The sequence below is a fragment of the Petromyzon marinus genome, chromosome 43 (assembly GCF_048934315.1).
Source record: "Petromyzon marinus isolate PM22_M1 ecotype Great Lakes invasive population chromosome 43, UKy_Petmar_22M1.pri1.0, whole genome shotgun sequence".
In the NCBI taxonomy this organism is placed as follows: Eukaryota; Metazoa; Chordata; class Hyperoartia; order Petromyzontiformes; family Petromyzontidae; genus Petromyzon; species Petromyzon marinus.
The window spans coordinates 16,546,012-16,569,079 of NC_133709.1; the positions used below are offsets into that span (position 1 = coordinate 16,546,012).

The following is a 23,068-nucleotide window of genomic DNA, read 5'->3' on the forward strand; positions in this document are numbered from 1 at the left end:
ACTATGAACTTCTCTATCTGTATTTAAAAACAGCGGCTTGCTATGCTTCTAAATAAAATCAACGCTAACCGTTTTCCCATTCCGAGGTGCAGCGGTTAACGAGACCCACCCTGCAATTTGCAGACGTCTCGACGGCATTATACACCAATGGGCACTGAAAGACATTTTCCAGATGAACAAAGGGCAATTAAACATAAAACAAACAATCTTGATTTGAAGCTTTCGTGACTGCAGGAATCCGTACTCTTTGGTTCTTTCGGTAAAGTCACGTAGTACCTTTATAGTGCAGCAGTTGAAGACTTTTTAAAAGTCTGTGCAAATTCTGCTCTTTTAAGAGGCTGGGCCTTTCGTGAATTGCGAGAAATTAGGCCCACATTGCAAGGACGAAAATGTTTTGCTTTGAGAGCTCTACATTACCATTACCGGACCGCCAGAGGATTCTTTCCTGTACCAACTGTTGTGCACATCTGCTGTTTTCGCATGAAACTTGCTCCTTTTATATTCCCCCTCTCCATCGCTCATTCTTGACCGCAGTGGTGGCCTGCGTTGTTTTGCTCCGACAATGCCGCAATCAGCTACAGATTACGCAAACTGAGGCATTGTGTGTGCCGTCATCGTCCGCATTGTTGTGTTCCACGGCGTGTCTGTTGTAACCCCGCACGACAGTAATTAGATGGACGTTGTGCTTCCCGCACGATACGGTCGCTGCCCGCCCTGGGTTACGACAAGCATTGACGGTGATTCACAGCTCGGTGAACGCCGCAGCATCCACGTCCACATTGGCCGGCGCTGTGCACATTCTCATTTGTTTTGTTTTTGGTTTGCGAAGGATTTGCCCGTTACCAAAAGCACATTGCAGGAACACATAACCTTTCTTGCGCATGAGCAATTCATAATTTGGTATGATAGTTAATGTCGTTGAATAACGTACGTGGCCAACTATGCTAATCTGATGTGCAAATAATATACATGTTTACCCAAGTAGCCTCTTTTAAAAACATTTTACTTTTAATGTACACATTTACATGGTACTCTTTGGTTCTTTCGGTAAAGTCACGTAGGTATGAAATAAAATAAATTAAATCACGACGTTTCGATTGCAACACAGGCAATCATCAGGTGGGAAAACCACAGCAAGACATTTTTTTGCTGAAGTGGGAAAGAGACGTTTCGATTGTGTTGCAATCGAAACGTGATTTAATTTTTTTAATTTTATACCTACGTGACTTTACCGAAAGAACCAAAGAGTATGGATCCCTGCGGTCACGAAAACTTCAAATCTAGATTGACATTTACATGGTTTTAATTGCACATTTTATCCCTGCATATTTCATACCTACATAATTTGGTGGGCTTCGGAAGGACTTGCAACTTACCTCGAAGAGACGATAGCCCATGGGTGAGAATAGTTAGCGAGTACTTGCCAAAGGAGGGAATGCGCCCAAGAGGACGTCCACCAATGAGATGGGAGATTAGCTCATGTGCTAGGTGCTGTATCGCAGGAGGACCACTAGAGATAGGAACAGGTTCTGCAGGCCTTCATGCAGCAGTGGATTGTTCATGGCTGAAGATGATAATGTGGTGAAGGTTGGGAGTAGGGATGTGGGATCGTATAAGTGCAGTACAACAATGTGCAGGCCGTCCCCGGTTTACGACGGTCCGATATACACGATCCACATTGACGACTTTTATATAACGCCGCAAGGTATCGATTAACGATGCAGAAACTTGAGTCGCGATGCATTTTTCCACCATGGCTCCGAACCCATTTGAACGGGGTCAGTCTGGTTTCCGATGTGACTTTGCTTGGAGCTTTTGTTCATTTTAAGGGTTTTTGTGGAATTTTACCTATTAAACCCTGTTACATATGACTATGGGAAAATAGGGTCTGATTTACGACGGGATTTACAGGAACTCATTGTGTCGTAAAAGAGTGGGGACCGCCTTTATATTTGAAAGGTTATGTTAAGTCTGCATTGTATGCCTACCTATTTCATATTCCTTACCTCGTATGTTCCCCAGCTCACCCTTATCGTGGTGGTGGTGATGGACTTGAGTGTGGGGATTCATGCTGAAAACTGTTGAAATGTGTCACAATGTCAGAACTTACAATGCCTTGTGTGTTTGTCATGCAGCTTACATCAGGGCTTCACGGGGATATCGGAGTATGGCAGGTGAGCGAGAGATGCATTCTACATTGCACATTGCAGCAGAGATTGTCAGGTGCATAATGACCACTTGCTGAGTAAAAATTTAAATATGCCATGGTAAATTGCGAGTGATATAACGCTCGTCTTACGATGCACATTGAACGTTGGCCCTCGGAGTAACACTTGGTTTTAAAACAATCATATAATACTCTTTGGTTCTTTCGGTAAAGTCACGTAGGTGTAAAATAAAATAAAAGTGCCGAAGCAATTGTTTCTTGCTGCGATTGTCCCACCTGATGACGGATGCTTGTGTTGCGCCCGAAACGTCGTGATTTAATTTTATTTTATACCTACGTGACTTTACCGAAAGAACCAAAGAGTATGGATCACTGCAGTCACGAAAAACTTCAAATCTAAATCATTTAATAATGTCTTGTAAGGAAAGTTGTCAACTGGAGGTCTAGGAATGCTTGTGGGTACCACACGCATCAGTCGTCATTCGCAACCATGGTCTCTCCACTGCTGGATGAAGGCCTCCTTACGCCGTCACCAACTTAACAGTCTCGTGATGCCACGGTCCATATCGTGCCTGCTCACGAACTGATCACACCGCTCCATCTCTACAGCGGTCATCCTTTCGGGTGTGCTTTTCTCTCTTTGGCTGCCACTCGGTAGTATTTGTCACCCGCAACCTCAACATTGCACCCGCTTGCGTGTCGCAGCAGCGATGATGATGACTGCGACGAGAGTGAGCGCGATCAGTCGGAGCAGAACCCTGGCCACTCGCGCAGCTCCGGCTTCAAGCCTCGCTGGACCAGGGAGGAGGTGAGTGCTAGCGAGCACCCCAGCAGGGTGGCGCCAAGGTGACAATTGTGCCTCACAGCAAGAAGGGCCTGGGTTCGATTGATGACTCGGGCACCTTTCTGAGTGGAGTTTTTATGATCTCCCCCTCTAGTGTAGAGTGTGTGAGTGTATTGAGTTTGCATGATCTCCACCTCTACTGCAGAGTGCGCGACCCCCCCCCCCCCCGATTCATACTTATACTTGTGACTTGTACTTTTGCTGCACGCACGGCGAGAAGCCGAGTGAAATCACCCCCCCCCCCCCGACATAACGCGAACGTGTATTTGAGGTCGTGTAACCGTATCGCCTGCACAAGAAATTAGTCCATATGACTAGTGAATAATTAGCTGTACAGTACTGTACAATGTTCAACATTTATATACATTTATAGACATTTTATATCCACTCTGACATTGTATAGCTACACTCATGTAGGCGAACCCCAACTTGCGCAAATTCACGCTTACGCGAGGGTACACGGAACCTAACCCCCACCGTGTACTCTCAGATGTTGCTGTATATTTACTATTATTTGATGTAGCGAAATTCATGCAATTTTCATCTCATAACGCCGGATTCTGCAGTGCATGGCTGGGCGACCACCATGCACAACAGGATGATATATGCTGCTGCGAGGTTACTCGGTTGGCAGCAGAGGGCAAATGCGGCAAAAGCCATTGTTGTACTGCACTTCTATGCCATCACGACTATGTTCCCCACCTTCACAGCCCTGCACTGACCAGCGTGGAGAAGTATTATCAAAATAACCTCCCTGAGCGACATGCCGGTGGATTGACAAAGAGCTGTAGTCTGTGTGCGTGTACACAACAACAAGAAGTGCTTTTGCTTTCCTTGAAGCCATCGCTAACGACCTTGCCACAGTTGTGAGCGAAGGGCCATTAATACGCTTCTAGAGCGGTGAGCGAGCTAATGCACGATTTTTTTTACATCTTGATGTGATTTTGTAAACGCTGGCTCCTGCCAAAGGCTCAGTTGTGTCAAGTTGAAATGCTCTTGTAAGGATGTGCACTTATTATAATTGTCCAGTGTGGGTGTGTCCCTGCACTGCACACCCAAGCTTTTTTTGTACTTTTCATGTCAACATTACAGCCCTTCTGTCAATCTACCACTGGATGAGGGCTTTCCCTTGCCTACCGGGAGCATGGAGGGTGTTTGACTTTACTTTAACACGCTGCTCAGTTGCGGGGTGGTAAAGGTTAGCAGCAGGGATGTGGAATCATAGAAGTGCAGGACAACAGTGTACAGGCGATCTCCGGTTTACGATAGTCCACATTCACGACGTTTATATAACGCCACCATGGATCGATTAACGACGCAGGAACTTGATTTACGATGCATCTTCCGACATGACTGAACACATTTGAACAGAGTCGAGTCTGGTTTCGGATGTGACTTGGCATGGAGCTTTTGTATTTTAAAGGTTTTTGTGGATTTTCATTCTTTTAAAGCGATTGAATAAAGGGCTGATGAAAGGAAAAAAATCACATCGGCAAGTGATGTGTCTACTGTATCTACTGCCTGTAGGAAAATTGGGTCCGGTTTTACGATGGCGTTTCCAGGAATGGATTGTGTCGTAAAAGCGCGGACCTCCGGTATTTTGTTGCATCAGTGCCCTCTGCTGCCCCGTACCCCTGTCGCCACCGATGACTACATGGCATGCGTGGTGCTCGCCCGTCCTAGGCAATAGCCAGGCACAAAGCTGCTTGCCTTCTGACACCAGACCTGGATGTGGGGTGTGCATTCCTGGTAATCTGGTCCTTGGCTTTATTTTGCACAGTAAGTGATAGATGGTTACATCTTGCACGGTAATGCATTTCAGGTTCGGAGGAGATGAGATTATGGGTGAAGGAATTGCATTGGAACCCTTAGTGTGTGCAATGTATTTGAGAAGCGGTGGTGCAGCGGTTAGCGTGCTGCGCTACGAACCTGGTGATCCGAGTTCGATTCCCGCTCGCAGCCAACAGCAGTGACGAATATCTTGACTGGTCTTGGGCCTCCCCTAGGTTTACTCGGCCGCAAATGAATAAGTGGTGCGGTGTGTAAACATCGCCACTGGGGAGACAAAGGTGGCCGGTAGTGGTGCTGGCCACCCACTCCCTCAGGTGCTGTGCCGGCCTTCTAGGTGCTACTCGCTAACAGCACTTGCCCCAACAGTCTGTTAAAGCTATATGGGGGATCTTTGTCTTGTTTCATGCACCCGGTGACCTTGAGTTCGATCCCCGGCACAATGTTAGTGGCGATTTTCTGAGCTGGTCCTGGGCCTCCCCTAGGTCAACTCAGCCTTAAATGAGTACTGGATATGGTGCGTAAGCATTCGGCAATCGGGAGACAAAAGCTGGGTGTGGTGCTGGACACACCACCTCCCAGTGCGATGTGCCGCCCGTCGTAGGTGGCAGCAGGGTGGGCGCAGTGGTAACTCTTGTGCCTCGGAGCAAGAAGAATCTGGGCTCGTTCCTGGGTGCCTCTCTGTGTTGGCTATAGAAGGGATAGTTTTGTGTGTGTGTGTGAGAGATGTAACCTTGTCCGGCTTTGCATTTTCAGGATGACCAGCTGAAGAGTATTGTTGACAGGTTGGGAGTGAAGGACTGGAAGTTGATCGCAAGCAACATGCCGGTACATCGTCTACTCGGGACTGGGAACTGAACCATGAGGGATTGGTTGCATATTGCAAATGTGCTTACATCTGGCGAAGAACACTTTGACGAGAAGTCGTATGTTAGTCTGAGCTCATATCGATATGTGTGCGGTCATGGCAAAGAAGAACGGCAGTCAAGAAAGTAGTTTTGTCGTAGTAACTTCATCAGTCAACATGCACGCAGTGCTGATCAAGCAATGGACCATTCCTGCTTAGACAATGTGTTTCAATGTGGATAGCTCCTCATCATTATCCCTTATGGTTCAGATTTGTTGCGTTTCCTTTCCGCGCACCTCCGTTTAGCGCGGTTGGCTACGTACGGCGCGAAAGAAGTTCAATATACATACGTACATTATCAGCCATGATCAATCCACTGCTGGGTGAATGCCTCCCCAAGTTGCTGCCACCTAACACAATCTTGGGATGCAACGATCCATCCAGCACCTACACATGAGCTGAATTCGCCACTCCATCTAATTGGAGGAAGTCCGCTTCGTCACGTTCCATTCCTTGGCTTCAACTCCACTATTATTATTATTGACCATCGTCCATCGCTCCTTCACGCGACATCTTCTACCAAAACCCACTTTTCTTAATGCTTCTAATGATGTCATTAATCTGCGTATGTGTGTTTTCACTTCCTTCGGTCTTGCGCAAATCCCCATGGGTCTATCTGTCAGCTTGACACCGCGATTGGATGGTCGCCTTATGGGGCCTGTTGACTCGCTCAGGGGGTGGGTTGGTAATGGGTTTGTTTCAGTTGTAACGAATGGGTATACTTTTTATTGCGTCGTGTAATTTAAACTTTTAATTGATGTAATGTGATATACGTGTTAATGTGCCCATCTGTGAAGCGCTCTGTGACAATTTGATTGTGAAGGGTGCTATACCAAGTAATGTTGATTGATTAACTTCCTGTCTCACAATGCACTTTCAACTGTTGCCTGTGATAAAATAAAAAAATGAAGTACTTTTGGATATTTAATTTAGCTTCGCTGCATCGATGTTAAGGGATAAATTTGTAGATGTAGCTAACAACTGGCTCCCAGTGAACACAAGTCTCGGATGAGGATTTGCAAGTATTTCGTGCTTGAGCACAAGCGATATCTACGAGTACTTTTACGCTGACTGGCCTTTGCTGCGTTGTGTTATCTCTTTCCGTCAGAACCGGTCGGACACTCAGTGTTTGAACCGCTGGCAGAAGGTACTCAGCCCCGAGCTGGTGAAGGGACCGTGGACTAAGGAGGAAGATCAGAAGGTGAGAGGTCACCGTGCCGCTGGGCAGCGCCACCTTGCCACCTTGCTCCGCGTTTCTTTTGCATTGGAAATCACTCCGAATGTGCCTGATCCCGTCGGATGCGGGAAACTACGCGGGTCCGCAAATGCGTTTAGATTATTTAGGTTGTTTGGCTGCTATAAATTTTCACGTGATAAGCCGCTTCGTTGAGCTATCATTTGTGGCCAGGTTGCTCCTGAAAGAAGCTAATAGCTTAGTGGGCTTTACCTAGTAAGAAAAACAATAAAGTAGTTTTGTTTTATTTGTATTTTTTAAAGTTATTTGTTTACCTTTCCTATACTTTACACTGCTATCGTGTTTTTGTAATACTTGTTGTAACATTCTGATCTGTCCCGATTGGACATCTATGAAAAAGAGCTTCATAGCTCATCGGATTCCTCCACTATGAATAAATATTATTATTTAATTTCATCTCCTGGTTAAACTGACGGGGGCCAACCAACAAGTGTGGTTTGTCCCGCCGTCGCGGCTCTGGCACCGTGTCCCCCCCCTCTACCCCGCGTGTGCAGGTGATAGAGCTGGTGCAAAAGTATGGCCCCAAGTCCTGGGCCCTCGTCGCCAAGCAGCTGAAGGGGCGCATCGGCAAGCAATGCCGTGAGCGCTGGATCAACCACCTCAACCCTAAGGTGAAGAAGTCATCGTGGACCGAGATGGAGGACCACATCATCTACGAAGCTCACAAGAGCCTGGGCAACCGCTGGGCTCTCATCGCCAAGTTGCTGCCCGGCCGGTCAGGAGCTCACACTTAATGCCGCTCCCCCACCCTTATCCCAACCCCCCTCCCTCTCACCGTATCTTGTATTCAGCCATCCTCCATCCGAGGGTTGGCCGCACGGGCAATCCTTGGCCACCGACTTCCGGCTTCTGCTGTCCTCATTGTCTGTTCTAGCGTGAGCCTTGTCCATGCTTTGATGCTATCTATCCGTGTCATCCTTTGTCTACCTCGCGCACACGAACCGGGTATCATGCCTTGCATAATCCGCTTTTCCAAAACAAGTTCCATTTTTTCTCATGACATGACCATAGTAGGCTAGCTTTCTTGATTTTATCACCTCTTACAGTTTTCTTTCAACATTAGCTTTCTCTAGAACCCATTCATTTGTTTTTTTTTTTATTTCCACGATACGCGTAGTAATATCCGCCCGAGTTCTTACATTTCAAAGGCGTTTATCCGTGCCTCGTCGTTCTTCTCTCACCGTTCATCACTTATTACCGTCGTAGAAATAGCTCTGCAGCATCATCCGCTTCTGCGGGGCCGTTCTCTGATAACACCGAGGGTTGCTCACCGCTCTGCGGGAGGTCCGAATGAATGCTTTTTCTTTCTCGTGACGCGGCGATACCGGCGGCACAATCCGGATAAAGTTGGGGAGAAATACAAAATACCAACAAAGAATATATGAAATGTTTTTTTTCGGGTTCTTGCTTGCAAAGAGGCAGTGTGCCTCAATGGGCTTTAATTTGTAAGAATTGTAATTTGTGTAATGAGCGACTTCCACGACACGTCGTGTAGAGGGTGCTCTTCTTCATTCCACGTACGGGCACAGCACAGGCCAACGTTATAGGCTTCCTCTCCAAGTACACACTTAGATATTAACGTTCTACAGACTACACACACGGTTGATCGCACGGCGGTTCCGCCCGTCCGCTCCCGGTCTCGCCGCTGGCTGACGGCGTGCCGGGGAGGACGGTGGAACTCCGCAGGAGGTCCGCCACGTGGCCGACCGACGGAGGGAGATGACGGCGAGCAGCGACGCAGTCCGGACCCAAGACTCCACGCACCGACCACGAGTCCGCCTCCGCTTGTATTGCCGCAGGCGCCGGCTAGGCTCCGCCTCCGCTTGTATTGCCGCAGGCACGGCTAGGCTCCGCCTCCGGCCACGCCCTCTCGTGGAACTTTCTAGCCGTTCTTGGAGTTTCTCGGCCGGCCCCGCCCTTCACCTTTGGCCTCGATACCTCTCCCTTTGGGGATTGGTTTATGTTTATAATGGTGCCTGTACCCGTGCTTCCCTTTTCCAACCAGTAGATGTCACTATCTCATTACATTTGTAAGAAAATTAAATGATCCAGGAAAACTGAAATGTAATATCTGGCAATTTGAGGCAGTGTCCTCTTCTCTTCTACCAACAATTTCCAAACACCTGCGTGCTAACCCTCAGGGAATGGACTCGATGGGAATTTTCAGCACTCGGACACTGGATGCCGAAGGTGGCTGCGCGTGGCTCACAACATCAGACTTGTATTTAACAACACGCTGCGGTGGTGAGACGTTATCTCCCTCGCCTCGTATGCAGGAGGTCGTGGGTTCAGTCTCAACTCTGACGCCTGTATGTTTGAAGTTTGCATGTTCTCCCCGTGGTCGTGTGGATTTTTCTCCGGGTCCTCTGGTTTTTACCCTTGACGTTTAGAATCAATGTGCGTTTAGAGTATTTGGCCGCTATAAATTTCCACGTGATAAGCCTCTCCATTGAGCTATCATTTGTGGCCTGGTCGCTTCTGAAAAAGAGCTACGTAGCTCAGTGGACCCTTACCTGGTGAATAGAATAGTTTAGTTTCAGATGTGCATCATTGAATGCACCAAGCTCTCAGCCTGTTCCAAAAAAAACAGAACTGATCCTGTGGCCATTTTGTCATTTTACGCCGGAAAATGAAAGAACTCAGAAACTGTCACCATCCCAACAGCCAAGACCGAACTGTTTAATCAAACTTACAATGTATGAATACTGCAGACCTGTGATAACCTGGGTGATTATTATGGGTTGCGTGTTTAGAAATGTGCCTGCTTTGTGCCCAGGACGGACAACGCCATCAAGAACCACTGGAACTCGACCATGAGGCGGAAGGTGGAGAAGATGGGCTACCCGACGGAGAACATGGTGCCCGCGTGCCTGGCGGCCGCACCTCAGCCGCAGGTGCCATTCGTCCTGATGTGCCCGTCCTCGCGGAGCGGCTCCACGCTGCAGTGCATCCAGATCAGCGACTCGAACTCGGTACGGGCACGTGCGGTAAGCGTAAACGCGGAACACGCGCCGCATGCATAAACGCGGTATGCGCACATGCGGTACACGCAGTACGCGCACGCAGTACGCACGGTAAACGGAGTACACATGGTACATGGGGTACACATGCGGCGCACACGGGGTACGCACGCGGAGTATGCACAGTGCACGCGGTACACACGTGCGGTGTACGCGGTTACACGTCGTGTAACACATGGTGTTTCTTCGCATGGCTTGCCCACACCTGTGCACTGTGCAGCAATACCCGTTGGTGCTTTACACAAGTGCCACTGCCAGCCAGCAAGTTGATGGCGTGGAAGTGGACACCGAGGTGAGACACCCAATGCGCACCAACACGAACACGACGAGTGTTTTGTTTTTACTTCACTTGGGGAGTGCCGTGGAAAAGTAAATTGACGAATGAATAAAATGCCACCGGTGCTAGATGATACATTGTTCTCGTTGAGAGGGACCAGCAGAACTGTGGGGGTCACTACCCAACGTGTACTCTTCACATCCAGCTCGTTTTTATTAGTCGACTTGAGCCACTTAATCTGGATTTGAAGCTTTCGTGACTGCAGGAATCCATACTCTTTGGTTCTTTCGGTAAAGTCACATAGGTGTAAAATAAAATAGATCGTGACTTTTCGGGGGAAATAAATCACGACGTTTCAGCACAAGGACCATGCTTTCCCACCTGATGACGGACGCTTGTGTTGCGCCCGAAACGCCGCGATTTATTTTATTTTATACCTACGTGACCTTTCCCGAAAGAACCAAAGAGTATTGAGCCACTTAGCCTGCGAACCCAGTCCAGATGTTTTACTTGTCGGTGCCACGTGAGGAGGCGGAACTTTTATCGGTGACCAATAACATCGAATGGGTTGTGTTATCAAGTACTGTAAATTCACCCGTATTAGCCGTATACATCAGCCGCCTCAAGTAAGTCGGTGCGACCACCGTGGTGCCGATTTCTGCTCCGGGCCGCCCGTGGAGTTAATTGTTGAGTGGCTTGGCGTGGTTGACCGTTGGCCGCCTCCGTTGACTGAGAGAGCTTCTCTCAGCAGCTGGAGCTGAAGCCTGACATCAAGGTGGTGTCCGAGCGGTGCGCCGAGACCTTGGCTTGCCCACTGCCGGTACGGCAGCAGCATCAGCCGGAGGAGCTCCCGTTGCCCGCGCCGGTGGCCACGGTCGGGGTAGAGCCGCAAAGCGAGCCAGCTGTGGGTGAGGTGGTGCCGACGACTGAGGACGAGGCGGCCGCAAACCAGCTGGTGCTGGTGGACGGCGCGGAGGGCTCGTCTCCGCTCGAGGCCATCTCCGAGTTCGCCGACGCGCTGCAGTTCATCGAGTCGGTACGTCCTCGTCACCACGGCGCCTCTGTCCCCGCGCGCTGTAACGTCACGGTCACTGCGAGGCGTCGTACCTGTCTTGTCTCTCGGTGATTGTCTCGTCACGTCTTTGCGATTGTGTCTCGTTGCTTGGGTAATTGTGACTGATGCGTTACATCTCTTTGACTGTGTCTCGTCCTGTCCCTGTGACTCGTCATGTCCCTGTGATTGTCTCGTCGCGTCCCCGTGACTCATGTCATGTCCCCGTGACTCCTGTCATGTCCCTGTGGCTGTGTATCGTTGTGTCTTTATAACTGTTTCGCGTTGCATCCCTACGGCCGTCTCATCATGCCTCTGTAACTTTGTCTCACCGTGTCTCTCTAACTATGTCGCGTTAGGTCCCTGTGCCTGTCGTTGTGTCTGTAACTGTGTCGCGTCATGTCTGTAACTGTCTGGACGTGTCTTCGTAACTGTGTCACGACGTCTCTGTAACTGTATCGAGTCGTGTCTGTAACTGTGTTGTGTCATGTCTGTAACTGTGTTGTGTCATGTCTGTAACTGTGTCGTGTCATGTCTGTAACTGTGTTGTGTCATGTCTGTAACTGTGTTGTGTCATGTCTGTAACTGTGTCGTGTCATGTCTGTAACTGTGTTGTCATGTCTGTAACTGTGTTGTGTCATGTCTGTAACTGTGTTGTGTCATGTCTGTAACTGTGTCGTGTCATGTCTGTAACTGTGTTGTCATGTCTGTAACTGTGTCGCGTCATGTCTGTAACTGTGTTGTGTCATGTCTGTAACTGTGTCGTGTCATGTCTGTAACTGTGTTGTGTCATGTCTGTAACTGTGTCGCGTCATGTCTGTAACTGTGTCGCGTCATGTCTGTAACTGTGTTGTGTCATGTCTGTAACTGTGTCGCGTCATGTCTGTAACTGTGTTGTGTCATGTCTGTAACTGTGTCGCGTCATGTCTGTAACTGTGTTGTCATGTCTGTAACTGTGTCGCGTCATGTCTGTAACTGTGTCGCGTCATGTCTGTAACTGTGTCGCGTCATGTCTGTAACTGTTGTGTCATGTCTGTAACTGTGTCGCGTCATGTCTGTAACTGTGTCGCGTCATGTCTGTAACTGTGTCACGACGTCTCTGTAACTGTGTCACGACGTCTCTGTAACTGTGTCGAGTCGTGTCTGTAACTGTGTTGCGTCATGTCTGTAACTGTGTCGCGTCATGTCTGTAACTGTCTCGACGTGTCTTCGTAACTGTGTCGAGTCGTGTCTGTAACTGTGTCGAGTCGTGTCTGTAACTGTTGTGTCATGTCTAACTGTTGTGTCGTGTCTGTAACTGTGTCGCGTCATGTCTGTAACTGTCTCGACGTGTCTTCGTAACTGTGTCACGACGTCTCTGTAACTGTGTCGAGTCGTGTCTGTAACTGTGTCGAGTCATGTCTGTAACTGTTGTGTCCTGTCTGTAACTGTTGTGTCGTGTCTGTAACTGTGTTGTGTCATGTATGTAACTGTCTCGACGTCTCTTCGTAACTGTGTCACGACGTCTCTGTAACTGTGTCGAGTCGTGTCTCTAATTGTCGTCGTGTCTCTAATTGTCGTCGTGTCTCTAATTGTCGTCGTGTCTCTGTAATGGTGTCGTCGCGTCCCTGTGACTGCGTCTCGTCGCGTCAACGTGTGGTCGTGTCTCGTCACGTCCCGGTGACTATCACGTCATATCCACGTGCGCTTGTGTCTGGCAGGAAATGTTTTTCGATGACTCAACCTCGCTGGGAGAGATCTATGAGCTGGCCGAGCTGGTCGAAGGGACGGTCATCCCCAGCGCCGCCCCACAGCCGCCTGTGATCGATGCTCATCCCAGCGCGCCCGTACGTCGCGGCGCAACCACGCACTCACACTTTCTCTCTCTCCGTCTCTTCCCTCCCTCACCAGGTTCGGCACCTCTCCTACCAGTGTTACCCCTTAGCGCAATGTTCTTGACTCATCTTCGCCGATAAGAAATCATCAGTGTGAGCAGGGCCGCCGCACATTTGATGATATGGGGGGAGGGGTGCTTTCACTTTTTGTGTATTGTCGGGGGCCGTCGGTGGCCCCGCGGCCCTTGCAATGAAGAACACAGCCTTTGGCACACGTGATTTTTCTGTGGGTATACTCTGGTTACCTCCCACGTGCATGAATAACACTCGAGAATGGAGTTGGCCAAGCATCACAATATAGGACTATAGTTTGCAATTATTGGCGCCGGTTCTGACTGCTTCCCACTTTGGCTGCGGTGTCTCCCGTGCCTCCGTGTGCCGTGCTAAACGAGCGCACGTTGCACATTTCCGCGAGGCTTAATCTGCGATTTGCAGGAACGACGGCTTACAAACATAAAGCGGTGTTATTGCTATTACATGTGACATTGACCCTTGCCTTGTATTCCATTCCCAGGCCAACTCGAAGCAGCTGCCGCAAATTACTCCCGAGGCGGAGGTGCCTCTGCTGACGACGCCCACGGTCACCGTCAAGTTCAGCCCTCCCACCATCCTGAGGCGCAGGAGCGTGCGCGGGGTCAGCCACTCCTCCCCCGCCTTCTCGTCGTCGCTGATGGACGAGATGAGCGAACTGCAGGACACTCCCAAAAGCACGCCCCTCAAGAAGCTCAGCTTCTCCCCGTCGCAGGTAGCACGCCCCCCCCCCCACGCCCTTTGCCACTGACAGTAGAGGCCCGTCATCTGCTGCTTCTTTGCCTCGTTCACGTCTCGCCGCAGTGGGGAGATGTTGACTACCTCACCTGTTATGAAAGAGGTTGTGGGTTCGATCACAACCCTGACGCCCGCTGTATGTTTGGAGTTTGCGTGCTCTATCACTTCACGAAACGTCACGCGACACGGATCCCCGTAGTCACCTATTGGCAGCTGTCCCTGCGCGCAGCCCGAGGTGACTCGGCACCTGGCTCGGCATTAGTCTGCCAGGAGGGGGCGATGATCTTGGTACTTTTGCTATTTGGACGTATTGTCGGTACACCGGTGCAGCATAACACACCGGTCCCTGTAAAACAGTCTAAAATCGAAATTTGAATCGGCAGATATGTATAGCAGTCTTTAATTGATCCTCTCGCCAAGTTTGACGCGATTCCCAGGTCAACGTTGACCATTCGTCCGATCAAGTCTAGGGCACGAGGAGTCAATTCTGCCTATGGAACACTGAGCAAGCCAATCTTCATCAGGCTGGGTGTTGCTATATTGCAAAAGACCGCGACGCTCCGTGTTCAGCCGCTCATAAGATTCGTCTCCTTCTGACTGCTTCAGCATAACGAGAACTGATTTTGCCGCACCACCACCACTCCCCCGCAATATTTTCTGACCGGGGTTGCGAATCGCGGGGAAAAAAATAATAATAGTGAAAATTTTGCTTTTTTTTTTTATACCGTGCACCACCGGTGTACTGCCAATACGTTCATTTCTTGGACACTTAGCCTCGAGCCAGACATTGCGCGAATGGCGCGGCTGCGTGGTTGTGCCCGTGCGTGCAGTTCCTGAACGTGAAGGTGCAGGACGGCATCCGCTTGGATTCGGGCCCGTCCCTCACCTCTACTCCTGTGTGCAGCCACAAGGTGGAGGTGACCACGCCACTGCAGAGGGACCACACGCCGAAGCCCTCCAAGGGTGGTGGCAAAGCGTACGTTCCCTCTGCCCTGTTCCTCCGTCCCCTCTGGTCCTCCACCCCTCTGATCCTCCACCCCTCTGTTCTGTCCCTCCACCCCTCTGTTCCGTCCCTCTGTTTATACTTTCCCCTGTTCCTTCCTGGTGCAGCTACATTTCTCATTCTCAGTGTGAATGCTTGATATTGAGGTTCATCGCATATCAGGCATTGTGTGAGCTGAAATTGAGTCAAATTGATGGGAGAACCAAATTTATTGTGAAGGATTTTTTTTCGTGTGCAGTTGTGCTGAGAACATCACCACACCTGAGAACCCGGCTGGTTTCATCTCGGATGGCTGAAATCCAGATCCAAACCCAGGATCTGAGTGGTGCCGGCTCAGCTCACTGAATAACCTCACCACCTTGGGATATTCCTATTCTTTGCAAGTGAACCCTTTCACCGTTCCGAGACATCTGCAAGTTGCAGGGTGGTGGATGTCCCGTTCACTATTAAATCTCAGAACTTGCGAGCGGCTCAGCGTTAATTTTATTTATAGAAGCGTAACGCCGTTGTTTTTAAAGACATTGTTACTCACTGCAGAAAACCATAGCGACACGACCGCCGCCACTCTACAATAGCTGGCCGCCAAACTGTGCCACATGCCCCTCTCCCGCATGGCCTTGTGGGAGCCTCGGTACCGAAAAAGTTGTTTTATTTTAGTTTTTATTTTGGTGTCATTTTGATGATGTACACGCACGTCACCGGAACGGAATCAGAAGAAAAACCGATGATGTACACGGCTATGAACGTTTCTGCCGTACGAGATGACGCGAGAGGCCTCTCTTTTGTCACCGCTGGCAGCTACCGCACCCTCAACATCCGGCGCTCCATCCTGGGACCGCCTCGTACCCCCACGCCATTCAAGAAAGCCCTGGCAGCCCAGGAGAGCAAGTACGGTCCCGTCAAGCTAATGGTGAGGACAATGATGACCCCGGGGTCGCCTTTTTATTAAGCGTTTGCTTTCACACTCGCCATACGTCGAGTATGAAAGTTTAATGGTTTTATAGTAAACTATAAAACCATTAAACTATTTTCTATTTTACCAGGTCAGGGCCCCACTGAGCTATGTGCCTCTTTCTCAGAAGTGACCTGGCCATCGCAAATGATAGCTCAACGAAGTGGCTTATCATCATCATGTGGAAATTTATAATAGCCAAATACTCTAAAACACGTTTCTAAATGTGGAAGGAAAAGCCGGAGTGCCTGGAGAAAAATCCACGCGACCACGGGGAGACACATGCAATCTCCACATATACATGCGTCAGTGTCGGGATCGAATCCACGACCTCCTGTATACCAGGCGAGGTATATAACATCTCGCCACCGCAGCAGGCTCACAAGTGATCATCAGCATCTGTAGTCATTATATGTGTGCCTACAGCCCATTTGTTAATCGGCTGTTGGATGATGGCCTCGTCTGTGCAGGTCTCGGGCTGACCATACTTCAGTGCAGGTTTGTGCAGGAGGCGAGCATAGATGTGGTCGTGTAAAGTTGCAGTACAACAATGGATGTTGCTGCAATGCCCTCTGCTGCCCACCACGCAAGCCCCACAGCTTAGAACACTTGTACACGTGGATTGGCCAACGATCTCTTACAAGGCTGTAGCAAAGAGCCCCACGTGGTTTGGGTAATTCGATGATACATGGCAGGAGTATGATGGTAGCGCAGCGGTAATACTGCGCACGCACTATGTGCGTGTAATATAGCTCATTTCCGTTGCTGTAACCCTTTACCAAGGAAAGCCTCATTCGGCCTCAAGACACTTTTTTTCAGGAGGGTTCCTGCCAAGTTTTTGCATTCGGGAGCGATGGTGCTGTGTGCATAATTCCATTGTGTAATTGGGTCGTTTGCAGCCTCAGACACCTTCCCAGCTGGAGCAGGACCTGCTGGAGGTGCTGGAGAAGGATGTGTCCTCATTGCAGGACACCCCAGGAAGATTCACCGGCCTCCGCTCGGCCAAAACCGGTAACCCCTGGAAGGTGAGCAAACCTCGTGACTGCAGCGTTGTGGGAGCACCTTCACCACACAGTGATTGCAGCGCCTCGGTGGTGGCAAGGAGATGTTAACTCCCTTGCCTGGTATGTAGAAGGTTGTGGGTTCGATCCCATACCTGACACCTACTGTATATTTGGAGTTTGCGTTTCTCTCTCCCCATGACTGCGTGGATTTCACTCCAGGTCCTCGGGCTTTTCCCTCCACATTTGGAATCGACGTGCATATGCAGTATTTGGCTGCTAGACATTTCCACGTGATAAGCCACTTTTGTTGAGCTATCATTTGTGGCCAAGTCACTTCTGAAAAAGAGCCACACAGCTCAGTGGGCCTTACCTGGTAAAATAAACACGTTTTAGTTTAGTTTGCAGCGCTGCAAGGAGAAGGCTCCAGCACCACCGCCTCAGGGCAGCTAGGGATGGGTAATAAATGCTGGGCAGCACTGTCCCTCCAGGCCACGCGTTTTCTCATTTGAGCTTCAGCGTAAAGGGCTCCGAGGCGCATTTATTGAAGTGAAGTGGGCCGCATAAATGAATAACACGCAGCAACCGTTGAGCGTCGCTCCAGAGAATATAAGCCACAAAATAATTAATCGAACATAATACCTTTTCCCGTATTTTTCTCTTGACACCAATAAACAAAAGTGCATTTTACACAACCTGTTGGCCACACGGCCTTCCAGGAGTGTACCTTAGCATCATCGGTTCAACACAAGCACACACAGTTTCGACCTTTGGTGTCTCATCAGCAGAGTAAGGCTTGCATTGTAACCGATGTTGGTGAAATGACTGATATTTAGAGGCATTTACCCTCTATTTGGAATGGGTACTAGTTTGACGTAAAACTAGATAACACAAAATAATAAGCAGATGTATAATGCCTTCGTCGCACGTACAAATTAAGAGTGATTCGTCGATACTCTTACGAGTATGGAAAAATTAGTGACCAAGTGGGAGACGTGCGAAGGCCGGGATGAGTAAGGGGGGGGGGGTGCAGTAATGAAGTAATTGGGGGGCTCGCGTAAGCAACGTCCTCGGATCTGTCGGCACCGGACCAGAAGCGGCTCGGTGCCGTCAGCATTGGGGGGGAGGCTTTGATGATGAATTTCCGACGTGACCATGCATCACCCTGAAGGTGCCCATTAAGCCACCTGACACTGCTCGCTCACGTTATTAAAGATCATACGCCGCCGCACCTCTCATTCTTCTTTCTCTTATTCTGGTCAAGTGGCTCAGCGATAGAGCGAGCGGCTCTCAATCTGAAGGTTGAGAGAAGTTACTTTTGGCGTCCTCTGGTCCAACACCAATGGAGACTAGGCTCTAAGAAAAGCCGTCTCGGGTGTGGACCAATCAAATTCAAGGACAGTGCATATTATCAGAGTTGTCTTTTTTGTTTGCATTTTGACTGCTTGTGTTGTGGTTATTGCAAACATGATGCCTTGAATAAAGGTGTCAGTTTTTGTGGCAGTTAAAAGGGTAAAACCTATTACTATACCTTCATTTGCTTCGCGTCCACTCTAAGCATTGCATGGCATTCAATCTGCCGGATATTTTCCTTCCCGTCCAATATCCAAAAGCATTTGTTTAATCTGGAAAACTAAATAATAGTGTGTGGCATGTACTGGTGCTCACGGTCAGACGATTGACCCTCTACTTCATGGCTTGGTTTAATTACTGGTGGCTGCCGAGGTTCATCAAGCCGGGACCGTAGCGATGTTGGCTCATGGGGTTGACATGCCATTAACCTTTTAGCTATTCACAGACACTTCCACATTGCTCTTCACAACAATTAGCACACTCGGTGTTAATAGGAGGTGGTTACTCGGTAGATCAGAGGTCAAGAGTGCTGAGCTGGCACCGCTGACATTGTGGGTTCCAATCCAAGAAGCCACTCATAATTAAACCTACTGAAGAAGTTTTATTTTACCAGGTCTGGCCCACACTGAGCTATATAGCCCTTTTTCAGAAGCGACCTGGCTATCAAAAATGATAGCTCAACAAAGTGGCTTATCACTTAGATATTCATAGCAACCAAATACTCTGCAAATGCATTAATCTAAATGTGCAGGGAAAAACTGAAGGAACCGGAAAAAAATCCACACAGCCACGGGGAGAGAGACACCGCAAATTCCAAATATACAGCAGGCATCGGGGTCGGAATCAAACCCACGACCTCCTGCATACCAGGCGATGTAGTTAACATCTCGCCTCCGTGACCCACACAAAAAAGACATTGCGTTCAATTTCGTTCCGCACTTCATTTCACTAAACTCCACCTCTAAGAATCAAACCCTATGCAAATCGTTTAACTGTCTTGTGAAGAACAAAATTCTGTCATTTGGGGGGGGGGGGGGGGTGGGAGTGTGCTGAATCTCCAAAGGTAGCGCTGTGGTGTCGGATTCCGTGGGCCGCTTCACCACGAAGGGTTATTGTGCTGCTCTGCTGCTAGGCATCCGAATGGGATATTTCGGCTTCTGACGTGAAACGCAAGAGCACAATTTAGGAAAGGTCATTTGCAAACGTTTTTAAAATGTACCGTCAGCCAGTATGAATCTTGTCCGTTGCACAAAGGGCAGCGCTGCCTGCATCCATAGCAGGAAGCCCGCCTGTGCCCTCGGCTGAGCCGAACGAGTTGTAAATCAAGCGTTCGATTGATTGACGACCGAAGCATAGCATGAAGCCCCCCCCCCCACCCCCGTGAGCTCACCACCGTGTAACGTTTGGATTTCAACCTTAGCTTTGATAATAAGTAATAATTCAAATTTAGAAAGCTCATTCCATCCCAGGATCCCAATGCGCGATGCTTGAAAAGCAGAACCAGGCCATCCGACCAAACTAAGGATTGAAGGCCAGTATAAAGAGATGGGTTTTCAAAGCAGACTTAAACATAAGTCTGCTTTGAAAGACTACCGACTCCGGTTGCCTGATTTCAAGTGGCAAGGCGTTCCATAGAGCGCACACCGATGCGACGGGTGAGTGAAAACAAACCATTCGCTCTCTCGTATCGGCACGGAGGAATTGCCTGCGGCTCTGCTGCGGGGGGTGCTTCTCTCTGTACTGAGCGGCGTGCCCTGGTGCTATCTGCAGGCCGACTTTCCCGCCAAGCGTGCTCGCAAATCTCTGGCCCTCGACAAGATGGACACTGAGAACTGCTGCCATGTCCTGCCAACCAAGGACCAAGCCGTCGTCAACCCTACCAGCAAGGTAACCAGTGTAGCGGCGAGCACAGTAACTTGCGTGGTAACCATAGTGGTAACTTGTGTGGGAACTGGTGCGATAACCGGCGCCATAACCGATGTGGTAACTAATGGGTTTCCATCACGGTAACCAGAGTGGTAGCTAATTGGCATGGTGACCAGACTGGTACCCATCAAGGTAACCACCACAGTAACCAGTGGTAGCTATCACGGTAACCAACGAACGAGTGCGGTAACCAGCACCCCGCCCTCTTGGTCCTACAGAAATAGCAATACGCAAAAGTGCTGCTGCCCGTACACAGCAGGAAGGCATGAATCCCCATCATGCTTTGCATCGATGTTTTGCACACACAGTGCAATCACGGTGGCCGTTCGGGAGAGCCCCGAAACATCGTTTGAAGACGAGTAAGGCCACGGTGTGCCAGCATCGCCAATCGTCGCTTATACCACTGGCAGGGCACACAGCTCGAGCAAATTGTTCGTGCCAGTCTGGCTGCCTTGCAGCTTGGTTGCGATATCCTGCCCTCGCGAGCGAGACGGACCGAGTGGAGCCCCCTCTTGTTAGTCGCCCTCTTGTTAGTCGCCCTCTCGTTAGTCTTCCTCTTGTTAGTCACCCTGTCGTTAGTCTTCCTCTCGTTAACCGCCCTCTCGTTAGCCACCCTCTTCCATGAGGTCCGACGATTGTGTACAGCAACATCCCCGTTCCTGTCTCCCCCCTTTCACGCGGTTTCGCAGATGCGTCGTCGCTTTATTATGAACGCCACTCGCCGATTTTTGCGTCGCCTCAGCCCCCGCGCTCACGTCGCTGACGGCATCGTCCGCCCCCTCTCGTTATCCGTTGCCTCTCAGCCTTTGCCTCCACCACCGCCGCCCGCTACGACTCTACACAATCTATATTCACCGTTTAAAAATAAATACATAAATGCAAACTGCCACTTCTTTCAAATGTTTCTTGCCGTTGGTTTTTCACACCTGATGATGACCGATTGTGTTATGGTCGAAACGTCGTGAATTTTTTATTGGTTTATATATATTTTATTATTTTATTGTTTCCCTTCAACGAAAGAGCTAAGAATATGAATTACTGCAGTCACGAAAGCTTTAAATCAAAATTCTACACAATCTGCTTTGTGTCGCACATAAAGAAATGTACTGTACCTTACAATATATGATTAATGTACATTATTTAGGTGATTGTTTTTGTATTGTACTGCATTTTATTGTACCCTGTATAATTTGTGTTAAAGTATGTTAAAGTGCTGTACTAAAATGACGAATGTACCTCCTGTACATTCGTCATTTTAGTCAGTTCATGTAACGTCGTGGGTACGTCACGGATGAAGATGCGCGCGTGACCACAGCAGCGTCTCCGTAAAACCTCCGTCGTCTTGGTTCAGCTCTCGTGGAAACATCGCTTTGATTGGCGTCGTTTCGATATTCGTCCTCGTCGTCACCGTTCAGGGACGATTATCCCCGACGTAGAGCGGGACGCGACTTTTGCGGTCCCCGAATCTGCTTCCGTGCCGACCTCGTTGAGTTTCCTCTCTGTCCAGCCGACGTTCTCGATTTACTCGCCAAACCCGCGTTTCAAAACTCTCCAATCTTACAATATCGTGCCCCCCCCCCCGCCTGCCCGGCCTTCCCAGCGCCGTTCGTCTTCGAAGAATGCAACAGCCGCACTCGGTGCCGTTCATTATAAACCACTCCAGCGAGCGGCCAGCCAAGCCACAGACGGCTTCACCAAGCTCCCTCCGAAGTGGTTTCTCCCCAACGGAATGCCTGCGCAGGCAAAGCCGTGAGCCAGAAATTGCCGTTCGGTGACATCAATCATCGGCGCGCATTCATCTTTCCCAACACCCCACCGCCCTTTTGACTGCACCCCGGGCCTGCTCACGCGCAGTACAATTGGGGGTCTATGGGGACACGGAACACGCGTGCGTTTACTACCTGTAGCGGCGATTCGCAACTCGGGTCCTCGCAACCAACCCCAACCCTTTGCACGCGTTCGCGATCGCCAACGCTTTATATGAATGCACACAATTAAGCCACTGCTGCACGAAAGCTGTACCGTGAGGGGGGCGGGGGTCTCGTGGAAGGCCGGTTGAGAAACACTTGCCCAGCTCTTTAGGTGCCTTTTTCGGGTTCTGCCGCTCCCAGGATGTGGGGGCAAAAACGTCGGAAAGTGCTGAACAACACTAGGGCAAAAAACCGGAGAACACATGGGAGAGCTGTGAAGGGCACTCGCTTTTGTGGCACGTGGATCCAGGGTTCTCTACAAAAGCTGGAAATAGAAGTCTTTGAAACACACTGGAGGGGCCATACAGCACAACCGCCAACTCCTACAGCGTAGTCTCCTCCCTCTTCTCCCTCATTTTCTCCCCCCTTCTCGTTCTCCCTCCTTCTTTCGTACGTCCTGTAAGCAACAGTTTGTGTAGATGTCATAGTTGAATATTAAGACCCCTCGACTAATCCTAGGCGGCAGTAGACGCCGTACAGATTTCAGGAGATGCCGCCAGGGCGTGTGACGTGGGTGACGGCGCACACACGCCGGTGGTGCGTTTTGATGGTTTGGGGTTTTACCACAGTCGCAGTTTGGCGATTCTTTTATCTCCCATTTGTGGAGCAAATGCGTTGCGCGTCTCGCGTGCTACAGCATAGTTAGCACCTGCTAGGATGGACCAATATTGTTGCTGCCCCGTTTCTGTTTAAGAGCCGAGCGAGGCACAAGAGGAGGGTGATGGCGGATGAGGCTGAGGAGAGTCCTCGCCAGCCGCTCACCCCGCTACGCACCTCACTCCAGGACAACCTCTGCTGCAAGATGCCCATCCAGGTGACGCACGCATTTGCACGAAGGTTTGCCGATGGCGATACTATGACTTGCCGTTACAGTACTACAACGTGCCGTACGGTACTACGATGTGCCGTACT

At 49.7% G+C, this 23,068-nt stretch overlaps 1 protein-coding gene across 5 annotated transcripts in view; it reads left to right on the forward strand.

Annotated features, from left to right (window-relative positions):
- The window catches only part of LOC116957788 (myb-related protein B-like), a 43,584-nt gene that overhangs the window by 12,780 nt on the left and 7,736 nt on the right, over positions 1-23,068 (forward strand). Inside the window, exons 2-16 of one of the 5 annotated variants that reach the window (XM_032980154.2) lie at positions 2,136-2,174; positions 2,876-2,975; positions 5,556-5,627; positions 6,815-6,907; positions 7,456-7,676; positions 9,738-9,948; positions 10,202-10,273; positions 11,007-11,294; positions 13,010-13,135; positions 13,698-13,928; positions 14,782-14,927; positions 15,753-15,864; positions 16,806-16,931; positions 20,031-20,147; positions 22,851-22,970. In XM_032980154.2, the coding sequence (XP_032836045.2) occupies positions 2,136-2,174; positions 2,876-2,975; positions 5,556-5,627; positions 6,815-6,907; positions 7,456-7,676; positions 9,738-9,948; positions 10,202-10,273; positions 11,007-11,294; positions 13,010-13,135; positions 13,698-13,928; positions 14,782-14,927; positions 15,753-15,864; positions 16,806-16,931; positions 20,031-20,147; positions 22,851-22,970 (2,074 nt within the window). Of the gene's footprint in view, positions 1-2,135; positions 2,175-2,872; positions 2,976-5,555; positions 5,628-6,814; positions 6,908-7,455; positions 7,677-9,737; positions 9,949-10,201; positions 10,274-11,006; positions 11,295-13,009; positions 13,136-13,697; positions 13,929-14,781; positions 14,928-15,752; positions 15,865-16,805; positions 16,932-20,030; positions 20,148-22,850; positions 22,971-23,068 lie in introns of all 5 variants that reach the window. The other 4 variants (XM_032980153.2, XM_032980156.2, XM_032980152.2 and 1 more) reach the window with 4 other exon arrangements.